The 15,701-nt window shown below is 34.1% G+C and overlaps 2 protein-coding genes and 1 long non-coding RNA gene across 7 annotated transcripts in view; 2 read left to right on the top strand and 1 right to left on the bottom strand.

The window, feature by feature from the left end:
• On the top strand, window positions 1-3,044 carry Ada2a (Transcriptional adapter 2A). 3 transcript variants are annotated; one of them, XM_012491611.3, is made up of 3 exons: window positions 1-381; window positions 2,359-2,539; window positions 2,652-3,044. In XM_012491611.3, exons 1-3 carry the CDS (start codon window positions 318-320, stop codon window positions 2,824-2,826), a joined length of 420 nt encoding a protein of 139 aa, XP_012347065.1. In that variant the 5' UTR covers window positions 1-317; the 3' UTR covers window positions 2,827-3,044. The 3 variants fall into 3 exon arrangements, with proteins under 3 accessions (XP_012347065.1, XP_086763581.1, XP_012347064.1); XM_086907455.1 differs by lacking the exons at window positions 2,359-2,539; window positions 2,652-3,044 and adding exons at window positions 569-1,988; window positions 2,102-2,232 and having other exon boundaries at window positions 195-381; XM_012491610.3 differs by lacking the exons at window positions 2,359-2,539; window positions 2,652-3,044 and adding an exon at window positions 569-2,232 and having other exon boundaries at window positions 195-381.
• Window positions 3,045-3,944: 900 nt separating this feature from the next.
• LOC147657698 (uncharacterized) lies at window positions 3,945-4,763 on the bottom strand. The gene is made up of 2 exons (XR_015291874.1): window positions 4,422-4,763; window positions 3,945-4,342 (listed from the first exon to the last, which is right to left on the bottom strand). It is a non-coding gene; the product is annotated as an uncharacterized LOC147657698 (long non-coding RNA).
• A 1,628-nt stretch (window positions 4,764-6,391) lies between these two features.
• The window catches only part of Pde9 (phosphodiesterase 9), a 101,155-nt gene continuing 91,845 nt past the window's right edge, over window positions 6,392-15,701 (top strand). For 2 of the 3 annotated variants that reach the window (XM_086907770.1, XM_086907772.1), the window contains exons 1-2: window positions 6,392-6,638; window positions 7,613-7,709. The gene's annotated coding sequence lies outside the window, so the exon portion shown is untranslated. Of the gene's footprint in view, window positions 6,639-6,719; window positions 7,180-7,612; window positions 7,710-15,701 lie in introns of those variants that run through there. The other variant, XM_086907771.1, reaches the window with a different exon arrangement.

The following is a 15,701-nucleotide window of genomic DNA, read 5'->3' on the forward strand; positions in this document are numbered from 1 at the left end:
ATACCAAACACTCTGATATTTCGCGCAATCGATATTTCAGAATGTGGGATATAAAATTTCATAAAAAGATTTATTATTTAATCGACATCGATTAGTGTAGCCATCAACTGAAAATTTCTAATTTAAGAAATTTTAAAATATAACAAAAAATTAAATAAGTTTTTTACTAGAAGTGTACTAGCTACGCAACTGCCATCTATATACAATTCTTGCTAATTGTGACTGAAAGCATGCTTGTTTGTTAATAGTAAACAGTTTGAAAGAAGTGGTGATTTATTATTATTTAAATATAAAGAAATAATATAAAAAAAAAAAAAATGGCTAATCCGAATTTAACTGATATGACAGAGGAAGACGCGGCAGATTTACAATTTCCAAAAGGTATGTCTTTTTTTCGAGGAAATAAGAGAGAAAGAAAAAAGAATGAAACTTATCTATTTCTAACCTATAATCAAATGATGATGTTTGTTATTGTTTTTTCGATAAAGATTTACGTTTAATAACATAACATGTGAAAATAATGTTTGATTATGCGGCATGGCCTAAAGTAACGATTATCCTCTTTCAGACTGCTCATCGAGTAGAACAGAAATGATCGAGCGTAACATAGAACTCGACGTGTCAGTCGTGAAGGATGAAATCATTACTTCAGACCCAACATGCCGTGTATGTAAATCTGCGTTGACAGAACCGTATATTCGTTGTGCTGTGTGTAGTAGTATGGAACTGTGTCCCTCTTGTTTCTCTAATGGATCAGAAATTGGCAATCATAGAAACGATCATGACTATATCATCATAAAAAACGAATTTCCTTTAATCGAAGAAAGTGGTTGGACAGCAAAACAAGAATTAGAGTTACTAGATGTTTTACTGGAGTGTGGTTTTGGCAATTGGATTGACATGGCGAAACGAATGCAAGACAAGTCACCAGAAGAATGTAAAAATCATTATCTTCAATATTATATAGATAATCAAGCATTACCAGGATTGCCAAAAATTGAAGAAACAAGAGCTAGTTTGTTTGAATGTGAATCCATTCCTTATTCATATAAATTGCAAGATTTAGAAGAACCTCCTCGATTTGCACCTAATACCCTTAATTGTAAACTTTTGGCTGGATATAATCCAGCAAGATCAGATTTTGAAGTGAATTTTGATAATCATGCAGAATTATTAATTTCTGATTTAAACTATAATGAATTTGATATAAATGATGAAAATTATGAATTAGGAAAAACATTGCAAGTAGCTATAGTACAAGCATATAATAATAGACTAAAAGAACGCATGAGAAGAAGAAAGATCATACGTAATCATGGATTGATAGCATTTAGAAGAACTATATCTTGGATACAAAGATACGAATGTACAATAACTAGACCTCTTGTAGAAAGATTATTAATTTACATGCAATTATTAGGAGGTATAGAATTTGATTACTTCATGGAAGGTTTGCACAGAGCAGGAGAACTTAAAAATTATATTAATAAGTTATTTGAATTTCGCACCAATGGTTTAAAATATTTTCATAGTGTTCCAATGTTCCAAAAATTAAGCAAACTTAGACAGGAAAATGAAAAGGAAAGAAAACAATATTTAAATAATCCCGAATATAGTTGGAAGACTATATTACCCGGATGTAACATTAGTTTTAATAATTCTATATCAAATACAATTTCACAACGAAAAGCAGCACCACCACTTGCAATTAAAGGTCTTCCAGGATACGAAAAATTAACCCCGGCTGAAAAAGAACTTTGCTCAGTTACGCGTATAGTTCCTACCAATTATCTTGATTTTAAACAAATTTTAATAGCGGAAAATAAAAAATCTGGTTGCCTTAGATTGGCACAAGCTAGAGTTTTACTTAAGATTGACGTAAATAAGACGCGAAAAATATATGATTTTCTTACGGAAAAAGGATATATAAATAAACCGAATCAATGACATACATACATAAATATATTTCGTTAATATAATTAAAATACGTAAGTTTTGTGCATTATACTTCGTAAGTATGTATTGGATTGTGATATTATATATTAAGGATTTAAAAAATCGACTGAAAATAATGTTATAATATATTATTAAAATTACGCAGATTAATAATATACAACATATGTATGTAAATATATGATAGTTTGCAATTTGTATATTATATAAATAATATAATAAAATGTATTTTATAAAATATATAAATACTTATATAATAAAACTTGTGAATAAAATTTAGAGCAAGTAGTATTTAATTTAAAATCTACCTGGAAATGGATGAAAGTAAATATAAATAAAGTATCGTCGATTGTATAAACGATATGACAATTTAATAAATGTGTTATTTATAATTTTTTTTCTTAGAATTTGAAAATGCAGAGACACTTTTAATTTCGGAAGTATATATGTTATTGGAGCATAGAAAAGCACAAAATGAATCAGCAGAAGAGGAACAGGAATTTTCCGAAGTTTTCATGAAGAGTTTAACATATACAAATAGATTTCGCCGATTTAAAAATAAAGAAACAATTGCTGCTGTGAGAAAGTAAGCGCGATTACATCTTTATAATTAATAAGATTCAAACTCGTAAACTATTTTTTTGAAATGAAAAATATTCATTTCATTGTATAAATTTATAAAAATTTGTATGTTCTAGCTTGCTTATGCAGAAGAAACTTCATAAGTTTGAGTTAGCTTCGCTCGCGAATCTTTGTCCGGAAACTCCAGAAGAAGCGAAAGCCTTGATTCCCAGTTTAGAAGGGCGGTTAGAAGATGAGGAACTTAGAACGATATTGGATGATATACAAACAAAACGATCTTTACAATATTAAAATATAATTTAAAATTATCGTTTCTCTGTGATCATTTCATATAACTTTCAATAAAATTTTATCTAACTGTGTGTCTTTATCTATAATGCAATATATATATATATGCATATATAATGTATGTAGTATACATTCGCATATTTAAGTTTGTCTGTAAAGAATATTCAAATGATCTCTAGTAAATCAAAATAAATGTAATATTTTTTTAAAATTCGATAAAATAGAATGGTTTTGAATTTAACTAATATATAGAAATTTCATTTCAGCATTGGACAAAGAATTAAACGAATCTTGGAAAAAATGGCAAATCTTTCTAATGGCAACTATGCATTATCGTCGGATAATTACATACAATTGACTGCATGCAGAAATGGATCTTCATTACATTGTTTCATTGAACAACTGTTAAGTCGTTTTTAATCCTGTTTTTTTTTTATTGAAAAATAAAATGATCGATAGATCATATTTATTAGATAAAAATGAATATTTTCATTTTTTTTTTCAGAGGCTCATAGTTCAATTCTATTTTTTTGTAAGGAATAAAAATAATCGTGTAATATTTGCCAAAAAATTAATATTTTCTCATAATATTCTAATTACTCTTAAAGAAAAAAATCAAAAAAACTAACAAAACACGAATTTATGGATCTGTTGCATTGTTTCATTTTCATAGTCACGGTATAAAGTTTATCTAGACGCTATTGACGTCTTAAATTTGTATTGGGGCACATCTACAGTTTCTCTTATTGCTGATTGTTCATTACATACAGTTTGATCGAATCGTTTTATATCATAGTATCGGAGAATTTGTGCCAGATAAATGTTGAGTCGATAGAAAATTTAATTGAAAGTTAAAGAGAAGGAGGCAAGACAGAGAACTGTGCCATCGACGTTTCTTTTTGCACAACATGGAACAAGACGCCATCTCCAAAGTATACTAATCCTCTCTTGATAAAATAGAATAGACAGAATCCAAACGAAAAATAAATATTATCCTGTAAAATCTTAACTATTTTATTATAATAATTACTGTTAATTAATGCATCATTGAAAATTTGACGTCTATGCATGAATTAAAAATTACTCCTAATTTATGATTAATGAAAGTAATGTACAAAATGTTTACCTTTGTGATCATTTATTGATCAATTGTGTGTTTGACGAATGTACATGGATATTGTAATTTTCCATTGCTTCTGTGCGTTCTTCGCGAAAATAAGGCAATCGAATTATTTGCCCTCGGCTATTTCCTTTTAATCATCATTGAAATAAGAATTACTATATTTAGTAGAATTCCTTGGTTTCATACATGTTTCTAGTTTATTCGTTGCCAATTTACTTCAATCGTATGCGTGCTATTGAGAAGAGTGACTTCGCCATAGGTGGTATATGATAATTGGTCGATTATTTCCACGGAGGAACTTTTTAAGATAATTACGACAATCGCTTGTAAACTCGAAGAAAATACCGTTCGATTTATCGCGCGAACTTATTTCCGATGCATGTGTGTGTAAGTAAGCTAGGAAGATAGCAAAATCAGTCTGATTTGGAAATAAGCGTTATCTGAACGGGTGCAAACTAATCTTTGTGTCAGATACCTCGATCAAAAGATTATCTTTGTATTTTATTTTATAGGCATTGGCGATAGCTAATGTCTCCGGCCAACAAAACATATTTACAATAATTGAAAATGTAACACAAACATAAGTCTGATTGCTTAATATCGAAATATATGAACATGCTCGCGTCTTCTTAAATATGCGCTATTGAATTTTTCCACATGTCACATGTTGCTGAATTCCTTGACATGTAAATGTTACATGTTGTTGAAATGATAACTGTTAAGTTATGTCATACTTTATAGATTAACAAGACTAATAAGAAGTTCGTAACGAATGTACAACTGATCGTAAAATATCTGACCATGAGAGATAGATATTTTAATCGTCACAATTATTTCTTGATATTATATTTACAATTGATATTATTCGACATTTTGATAGGTAAAGAGATGAAGAAAAAAAAGAGTTAACGATTATATAACGGAAAATTGTTGAAACAGTTACGAACGAAATAAGATTGATTTTCAATTAATCAAGAAAAAAATAAGAGATATGGTAAAGAATATATAGGGAATGTTGCATCGTTGATACGAGAATTATAGGAAAGTGAATCGTAAAACGTGTTTACTCTGAGCAACCTATACTTCTATCCGATTCCTTTTAGTAACCTTTCCAATGCCGCTTCGCTATTGCTTCGCTAGAACGATGCTATTCTCTGGAAATTGTCTGGTAAATGGTGATCCCGGAATAGCCGTATTCTCGAGAGCAGAAGCTAGAGCAAAGTTACTGAAACGCCCGACAAGGCTGCATACAGTCTACCAGCCAATCGATGGAATCAATTTGCATAATGTATACATGCGAAAGTGTATGTTCCACAATGCTCTCCGATACTGCTGTTGTCTTTGCCCGATGATATCGAAGTTAGAGTGGGGATCTCGCGCTATGTTTGTATGCGATGTGATTAAGATTCTTGATAGGATTTTTGTGGTACGAAGAAACGTAATCGTTTAATGACAAATACATATATCGCGTTTTTAACGATCCATCGAAATACATTGATGGAATCATTGGTGAAATTGGCTACGTATCAAATAATCGTTCAATTAAACACACATGAAATGTATTCGATTATTTGTATTACGCATTAATATTTACAATATTTATATATTTTTCCCACGAAATCAAATAAACCTGTAATGCTATTACAGGATTCTCGTTAAGTCTAGTTTATTTTAATCATACGATATATTGAATAAGTGGCGTATAATTAAAAGAGTTCAATTCGTTTATTGAACTCCAATGTATATTCAAAAGAATACGATTATTTCTTTCATTTTCTAATTTGATTCGATTTTGCGTCTTTAATAGATTTCAATATCATGCATTTGTTTGATGTATATTAAACGATATATGATAGCTTTTTAATTTTATCGATTTTATCGAAATTTCTCCAAATTATATTTCTAATATATTTCTAATGAAACAAAATTATATATAAACGATGAATTATGAAAAATAATATTACAATATAATTTTTAAGAAAAATTTTAAATTTAAATTTAAATTTTATAGTTTTTTAAATCATATGTAAAAAAATAAACGCTAAATAATAATATTGAAATAATAATATTGAAATAATTTACAATAATATACGCGATAACGTACATCATTTAAAATTTCTTTATTTTTAAATTACAATGACGAATAAGAAAATCAATAAATAATTTGGGATCTAGATTTCAAATTAGTAATGGTATATATATTAACGTTAATTTAAACGAAGAAAAGAAGAAAGTATTATCAATTCAGTAAATATGAATTGCAGTGCATCGGCCCTGCAAGGTAATTTGCAATCGAGCGAGGGCGCGAGTTTCGTTCGCAGTCGGTCGGGCGTCGTGGTTGGTTCGACTACAGACTACGAACAGAGCCGATCGTAACCGAAAATGGCCGAACGCGCAAAGCGCCAGCGCTGAGCCTGAACGGAGCGCTCGGGTCAAAATATATTCAGTATATTCTAAACAAGCGCGCGACGTGCTTACACGTCTTGTTCGTGCGCGCGAATTCGTGTCTCGTTGGACGAAACGCTGAAATTTCAACGGTGACTTTGTATCAGTGCTACGATTACATAAAATTAGTGCGTACGGAATTAGTTCGAAATGAGTTCATGATTTCTCGATGAATCGAACGGTTTTCGTGTGTTAATTCGGAAGAGAAACAACGCGGTAGAAGATACGAGAGGAAAGACTGCCAACTGTGAGTCCGGTATTATACGCGCCCGCGATCCGTTCTTAACTCTTTCTCTTTCTCATTCTTTCACTTTCTCTTCACTCCTTACTTATTTTCTTCCACCTCTTTCTTTGATTTCATTTCTCTCTTCACTCTATTCTTTTTCCCTTCTCCATTTCTTCGTTCGTCTTTCGTACGCTTCCTCCGATCGTTTCTCTCTCTCTCTCTCTCTCTCTCTCTCTCTATCTATCTATCTGTCTTATTCCTTCTCTTTCTTCTTCGCTTCGACGTCGTCTCGTGGGGTCAGTGCCTGCTCGATCGGATCCTGAGCAGGAACACACATTGGAGGAAGAGGACGATCGTCGCGAGACTTCGAACACGCGCGCGCGCCACGCATGCAACTACGTATCTTCCAAATCAAACGAAACGAAAAATCTTTTTTGATCCCGATGAAAAAGTTGTCGTAGCGAGAATCGTGATTAAAACGAGCAAAAACGTTTGAAAAATCGTGGGTCATCGTGTGGATTCGTTGACGATCATGACGTTGATGGCGTATAGCGAATCATCGGTAAACTAATGAAACGCTTTTGTTTCGGCGAAAATATTTCTCGTGTTTGGTGATCGACGTGTGAAAGAATCTCGTATCTCACATATACATGATTTCAAGTGCAGGAAACTCGTTATCACTAGCTACTTTTCTCGCGTCTTGTTTTTTCATCCTTTTTTTCATTCTTTCTTTTTTCATTCTTTCTTTTTTTTCTTCTCTCTATCTTCTTCTCTCTTTCTCCCTTCGTCTCTTTTTCTTTCTCTTTCTCCGTTTCTCTGACTCTCACGTTACATCTTTGTTTCAACTATGCCACCTCTCTTGTCGCATTTGCTGCCACTCTTCTCGACGACTATTTTTTACTGACCGAAAAAAAAGACCACGCGAGTGATCATATGGAAGAAAACTCTCGTGCAAGGGAATCGACAATTTGAAGTCTGTGTTTTTGTTTACTTAGAGGTGGACTGCCCACGCGACATTGAACATCGAAGAAAAGGCAAAAAGCATCGTCCCATTCGAAGAATACATCGATAGTTGACATTTTTGTAAGAAAGGTGAGCAAATATCATGTATACTTTTTCTCGAACATCGTTATGTCGACGCAAGATTCTTAAACTTGCGTGTTATTTTGGCATTGTGGCATCTTTTTCCCTCATTACGCGCCAAAACGCGTCGTTACGTGTATCGACGAATGAAACATGGTTCCAGTAAACATGGCTCGTTTCGTTGTGTATTTCGTGAATGTAATACGACCATGTTTGCGATATATCGAATGTCTGTGATGGAATTTTTTCTAAAAAAAAAAAAAAAAAAAAATTACACATTTTCATTCTCGAATCTCGATCGTAACGTAGCATTTGTACATTTTATTTTGACGTATATATGATGGAAAATTTGAATTTTAACGGTTAAAATATTATTCCAGAGAGAAATAGTATTTTAATCGGAATCTTTCTAAATTTTTTGTTTAAACATATTAGGTTAGGTTAGCGAGAAGTATTATTGTGCTCGTAAATACAAATCGCGGTTAGTTGGAGCAAAAAATCTCAAAGGAACCGTATTTTTTCTGGCTGAATGGCGGGAAATTTGAATATATTCGAAATCCCTGTGGAATATATGCCCCTCCATCACGCGAACTAGAACTACTACTACTATGCAAATTCTTTATTATTCGTCCGATACCGACAGCATCGACAAACGTGCACGTTTGTCACGCAAATGTACGGAATATAGATTCACTAGCACCATTGTGCTATTAGGCTTGCGTAGTTCTATTCGTACGTCGTATAGACATTCACTCATAAGCTTTTATACATAAATGGTAAATATTATTATCGGTTCATTTTATTCTGAATGAAATCGATCTACTGGTACCTATGCAATCATTAATAATAAATAGCTAGTAGAAAATATTATTCGTGCCTCAAAGAAAAATGTATGTAAATATGCATTTTTCTTTGAACAAAACTTGAAATAGAAAAAAATTGTAAAACTCTATTTATATGAATTCAATTTATTGTGAAATTTTATTTATAGTATTGATAAAATTTTTATAAAGCGTGATCTATGAATTTTAATTAAGCAAATATGATCGAAGATATTTATCGATCGAACTTTTATATTTTTACGGAAACGGAATTGAACATCGGTTAATATCGAATATAATAAATAATAATATTATAATTTAGCAAGATGTCGAATATTTTTTATCATTAATCGATTTTTCGTCAAAAAAAATTTTTAAACGATGAACAAAGATATATTAGATTCCGAACGGTTATACGACGAAACGTTTATCACTATGATTCGTACTGATTTTAGAGACAAGTTGTTTCAAACGATAATCGTTATCTTGACCGAAATCACTTGCATACATAAAATTAATCCAATTATTTATTATTCGTCGGTAAACGGTGAAAAATTAATATATCGTAATTGAAGATGCAAATGGTTGCGAATATTCGTATGACGTTGATATCGAGACGAGAATTATTAGTGGAAATTAGCATACAAGAGGAAGGAAGAATCATCTTCGATTTTCTTTTCTTATTTAAAATTTATATGCCTGGTAATATTCCAATAAATCTATTCGCGAAACAAGGAATTTTTTTCTTTGGAATCAGAATTGTCTCATCGTTTGTTTGAAAAACAAAAAACCGTTTGTCTAACGGTTTTGTTAATACACAGTGTCGAGAATGATGAATTTCATTGTAGTCTTTTTTTTTTTTTTTTTTTTTTTCAATAAATATATATATATATATGTATGTATACTTATTCAAATGAAATATCTTTTAAATTATGCGTTTGATTCCGAGAGATTCGTTAGAGATTCCGAGAAAGAGGTCACTTTTTATTTTATTTCATGGAGATAATTCTGTAATTATAATATTTAAAGTATTTGTATTTTATATTTTTAATATCGTATTTATTCTCCGTAAATATTCCTTTATCCTAAATATTTAATCTCATTTCACTCTTATGATATATTTTTATAATGATTATTTCATGAATTTAAAGCAATATAATTTTCTTTCCGTTATCAAGTTAACGGAAGATATATGGCTATGTTTTTTGATATCGTGTTACATCATTAGCAAAAACAAACGAAATTTTATTTTCACAACAATATTTATTATTTATATATTTATTATTATTAATATTTATTATTATTACGTTACATTACATTGCATTACACATATATAATATTAAATTATTTATATTTTCTTAATCCATTATTCTCTAATTAATTGTACGAATTCACGGATAGTTAATGATAATATCAATAACAATAACAATAACAATAATAATAATAATAATAACAATAATAATAATTTATTCAATTTTCTCCATAAGATTACATATACAAATAATTCAGAGAAAATTTTCTCTTCTAATTAATTCAAATTAATCAAAAGTTATAGAGAGTGAGACGAATCGTATATCCTGATCATTTTTGCAAAGATTTCCGCGAGTTGCAACAAGTGTCTCTCATTGGAATCCAACGACGTATTATTCGTTGAGCGTGAAATCAGGAAGCTGGTCGAAATTCGCCTGCGCACAGACACGGATCGAAAGTCGCGTCGTATTTCCCCGAATCGTTGAATCGGAGATAAAGGGATATTTTATATTTATTGCAATAGAAAAAACAAATTTACAGGGGCGATCTTATCTCTCGCAACAATTTTGTTCATTCTTAGTCGCGGATATCGAACTGGTGGGCTCGACACTCGCGTTTCATCGACCGCGTGTCATGGATTATTAATATGTAACGTGTCACGATACGCCAGAGAAGCGTATAATTGAATTTTAAAAGAGCAAGTTGCAGCCAAGTTCAAATTAAGTGTTATAGTTCGTTTTATTATGCGCGGTTATATTTAATCGTTATTCCACCCTTATAATTAAATGGTTCAGAGTTGGATATATAAACCCGTTGCGATTACATTTTTATGGAAATTGAAGGGATTATATACGAATTGCTCGAAACTCATATTTTACAAATCGAATAACATTCGACTTATTATTTTTCAAGAGGAAGATAGAATATAGAATAATAAAAGTTGAAAAGTTGAGAAATGAAAAGCGAAGTTGATCGAATTAATTTGAAAGTACAAGACGAATAAGAGGATAGAACGAGAGTAATAGTATATATATATATATATCGTTTAACGTAAACAGTGATGGAACGATCTGTTCGTAAACTCGTTTACACGAAAGCGGTGATTCTGCGAATGTCGAGATGTGGAGATTAAATAAAGCATGGAGAAAACTCGGTTAACATTCTATTCCCACGCGTTTTTTCGAGGATGGAAATTTTCCCATTCTCGATCATCTCTCGGGGGGTTGAAAATTTGGCGGGGAAAATGGTTTGGATCGGTCGTAGGAATCGGATCCGCGCGAGTAGGGTCGGTGTGTCTTGCTTATTGCATCATATCCAATGCGAACCAATGCGAGGAAGGTGTTAAAGTCCTTTCTCGGATAATCTTTTATTTACTTCTCGAGAAGCTGGTATCACGGCTACGGACACCGCGATCCAGAACCGCGGCACGTTGGAAAAAACTTCTTACAGGAAATTATGTAATTATCCAGGTATACTTTACGTCTCACAATATATCTACGTATATATATCTGAGCATGGACGCGGTTGAAAAAATGCGAACCGGGGACACCGGTTGCGTGTGCGCGCGCGCGAAATCGTGTCTCTCTTGTCGAAAACTGCGAGTACGGTTTTATTTCGTTTCGATTTATTCGTCGAAGCGAATATTATGAGAAAATTCGCCACGCCACGCTCTTTCCAATTTATTCGCGAAAACAAACCATCTTTTCCCGAGAGTTGGTCCGTATTTGGTATATATACAAGATGATTCATAAGTAACGTTAAACGGTTTGCCGCTATGCTTTGCGCGTCGGAATTAAGAAGAAGATTCTAATTAACGCGAATTACTATGCCAAGGTATGGTCGTTTCGAGTTGTAAAGGAAATTAGGTAGATATAAAGTTAAGCTTTGCGGATGCAATAAGGAACAACTTCCCATGTTCGATGTTTCTTCGACGAGTTATCATCAGTTAAACGTTTCATCTGCAAACGCATTTTTCCGTTGCTAATAAAAGACGAATGCACACGTTTAAATTGTACGTTGACAAATACTTGTTGCCGAATTACAAAACAATGTTTCTGTAATTTAGTATTTTTACGAAACAATCGAATTCTTTTAACGCGTTTAAACGCGTGTAAATAAAAATCGTTGAAAAAATCGTTGGAACAAAAATTTGACCCTCGACTCTTACTTCCATAATTGTGTATCAACGATCGATATCTTTCCATTCGTTTTGCATATTTATAATCACACGATTCGGATTTATCCAACAAAGCGGCATATTTTTAGAAACACGACACTCATCGCACTTCGATCTCTCCTTCTCCTTCCCATATCCGGAAACTATTCCCTCGAATCGAATTCGCGTTACTTAAATACAAGCATTCCTACATCTATATCTTGATTACATTTTCTCGATAAATTTACAAGTTGGCGCGATATAATCGAATCGATCTGTGATACAAAATTCGAATGTGAAAGTCACGAAATGTCTGGTGGGACGAATTTCAAAACCTTGATAGGAATCGATGGAATACCACGTCACGCGTGTCAATCCTCTCTCTCTCTCTCTCTCTCTCTCTCTTTCTGGAGAAAGGCCTCGCCGGTAGATAGATAGACAGATAGAGAGAGAGAGAAAGAGAGAGAGAGCGCGTACAACTAAAAGTTTATAGACGGTAGAGAAACGTGGTGGCGGATCGCATTAGTCAGTCCCATCTGTCAATAATTATTATCGACGAGCACGTAGCCGCCGCGGCGCGGTGCACCGCGATCGCGGCAGACGGCGGCTATACACGTTATCCGAGAAAACACGAGGCGAAGCGATATCAACGACCCGTAGATACGGCGTTTCCAAGTTGGACGGAGAAGGTGCGATTAGGGGACGGCCGAGGAGAGAACGGAGGCGAGGTGAAAGAAACGGCGCGGGAAGAGAGAGAGAGAGAGAGAGAGAGAGAGAGAGAGAGAGAGAGAGAGAGAGAGAGGGAGGGGAAGGGGGAGAGGGAGGGGGGGAGTCTGTGAGAACGCGAGAGATGTTATTTGTTCGCGGTGACTTATAGACGATGACTCGTGACGTATATTTCGCGCGCGTGACCTCGAAATTATCAGTCGATCGAGAGAATTTCGAGGAAGTGGCGTTGCGTGGAGTGGCGCGGCTCCATTCGGCTGGACGTGGCCGTCGTGTCGTTCGTCCGTACCGCCGCCTTTGAATTATTGAAAGTGCAACGCGCCGCTATCGATGGCACGCGTGCGTCTGCGAGATGTTGTCGAGCGATAAGCGATAGCCGTGCCGTGGAAACCGGTTCCGTGGAAATCCGTGAAAATTGCCACGGTTACGAAGCGAAAGAAGAAATCCAGCCGGCCCACCTTTCGGTCACACGCGAAATCCATCGAGATAAAGCGAAACGAAACGAAACGACGAAATGGTTAGGGGGAAGAGGGCTGGACCCGTCCCGTTATCATATTCGCGTTTTCTCTCGCGCGGACAATCCGACGCGAGCCCGTCGCATCGACTTTACGTAACGATCCTCGGATTTACCTCGCGCAGCGTCCGTACAGCGTCTGTTTTTCCATCGATGCGCTCCCCTGGAACGTTGATTGTTCGACGAACGTGCGCCTATACGCAGGGATAGGATAGATTTTTCGTCGTAAACCCGATCATTTCGAGAGAAAACGTTCTTGCCGTTTCGCTCGATCGCCTTCCACGAATCGTTGGATCGTTCGGGGAAAAAAATGAAGAAAAGAAGAAAGATAAATTAAGAAGAGAGAGAGAGAGAGAGAGAAATCAAAAGTCGAAGAGAAATGGACGACATAGCTTGGACGAATATGGGATTTTTGATATTGATGAGCATTTACGTGCCGACTGTCTCGTATAAACGATAAGCGGTAACCGTTTAAACAGATACGAACAGATATAGGAGAGATGTTTTGATCCGTGTTTTTTCTTTCCATCTGTGTTCCGTCGAAGCGAAATTCGAGGCGAATCAATTGTTAACTCGCGTGCAAAAGTTATTATAAATACTTTGAAGAAACATTGAATAACAGGAACAGAATGGTTGGAAATTAAGATCGAATCGTTATTTGGAACGTGAAACGAATTCTATGAATTTAGCCCGAAAGAAACGGATTCTGTTTCCAGCTTTGGCAAAACACGGCGAGAAGCTTTTCCTGTTTACGATTCGGAAAATTTATCGTTGAAATAATTCTCGAGTGCGAACCGATTCGCCAGCTCGAAGTTCAGTTTTAACTTTTATAGGTCGTTTCTCTCTCCCCAATTACGTAAGATCGGATGATACGAAACATTTTGACATCCCCAACAGCTGTCTTCGGCTGTGCTTTGCCCGCTGAAATTTCAAATATTCTCGCAACGTTGCAACTTCAAACAAATATCTTACGATCTTCTTATACAAATATTTTGAAATTTCCCGCCATTGCCGACTGTTTCAAAGGAACTAATTTTTCCCGAGCGTTATGTTAAAGCGTTGGCAGAAAAAGCTCGAGTAATATCGAATGATTTTACGCGCTACTTGCGCGAAAACAATTCTCTACCAGGAAATTTGTTCTCAACGTTTCGTAAATAAATCGTTTATAGATAATCGTTTAGTCCGTGTACACCCTTGCTTTACGGCTACGCTGGAATTTTCACCGCGTGGAGCCAACCTTTTCTCCTTGTATACGTACTTTTCTGCATTGTAAATTTTTCGTCACGCGCGTATTATTTTACATACAATGCAGCGAAACGCGCGAAAACACGAGAGTAGGAACGAACGAGTTTCCAAAGTTTCGTATTTTGTGATTTAGCTTCCGCTAGTTTCAGGCACGTTTCACTTTCTTGTTTCGCGTACAAGTTTAAATCTCGTCGCGGGATCTCTCGAATTGATATGGGAACGAAATCAAATTTCCATCGTGTCGAAATGTGTCGACTATTAAACGTGTCGCGTGATGTAACCTCCAATTATAATAATTTCGATTTATGCGAAAAATTTCATTTTTTTTTATTTTGTATTCGTATTACGTAATTCTCGCTATTACGTATCTCTCACTTTAATCAATATTTATAGAATCAACAATCGTTTATCTTTTCGGTATTCATTATCGGTTAAAAGTCCGATTATTCCGATACGTGTTTGTTTGTAACAACGATATGCCACTTTGTTTCGTCGATTAATATCCATTAATATCCATTTTACGTCGATGATTCATTTATATTTCTTTCGTTTATTTTTTTTTTTTTTTTTTTCATTGAATTCGCGTCGAATTTGCATAAAAACAAATGGTAAAAGGTATATAGGCTGCACGAGTGTCGTTAACCTCGTTCGTGCAGGTGGACTTCGGTAATAATAACGCTCGATCCGTTGGTGGTTAAACCGACTGATATGCTACAAAATGAGACGAGGTTGTCGTTTCTGTTCCCAACCTGTCATTCGTCATCCACGACTCTTTCGCTATTACGGATTAGATCTTAATGAACTGATCGTTCGACCGATTTTTCCCTTCTTCTCTCCTTCCTCCTCTTTTTTGCATCAACGTTACGTTTAATTTTTAATCGTCGATGGACGAAGGAGAAAACATATGCACTGTATATTTTATCGAAATTGTTTAGATTAAATTTAAATTAGATTGATATTTACGATATTTAATTTTTATCCTACGTACGTACTCGTATCTCAACGATAAATGTCATTGATGCTCTTTATCGAGTAAAATACAAACTAAAAAAATTTAATCCAAATTGTTACGGGTCACCTACGATACAACGATAATCGATTAATCTCTCGGAGGATAATAATGCATATGTATACGTTCCTTTTTTTTCTTTTTTTTTTTTTTTTTCAAAAGATAAAACGATCATTATATGTTTATGTTATTTTTCTCTCGGATTTTTGTTTCTTATTATCTATCTCGTTTGATATTTATAAATGTACTTTAAATAAGTATACGTATATATATATATATA

Source organism: Apis florea, unplaced genomic scaffold (genome assembly GCF_048593485.1).
Source record: "Apis florea isolate Af1SG1 unplaced genomic scaffold, ASM4859348v1 contig_2897_pilon, whole genome shotgun sequence".
NCBI lineage: Eukaryota > Metazoa > Arthropoda > Insecta > Hymenoptera > Apidae > Apis > Apis florea.

Bases quoted from the DNA above. Each gene is read 5' to 3' on its own strand.
- Ada2a (XM_012491610.3), top strand. From the start codon at position 318: ATGGCTAATCCGAATTTAACTGATATGACAGAGGAAGACGCGGCAGAT. The intron at 382-568 runs GTATGTCTTTTT...ATCCTCTTTCAG, and splicing joins AGATTTACAATTTCCAAAAG to ACTGCTCATCGAGTAGAACA.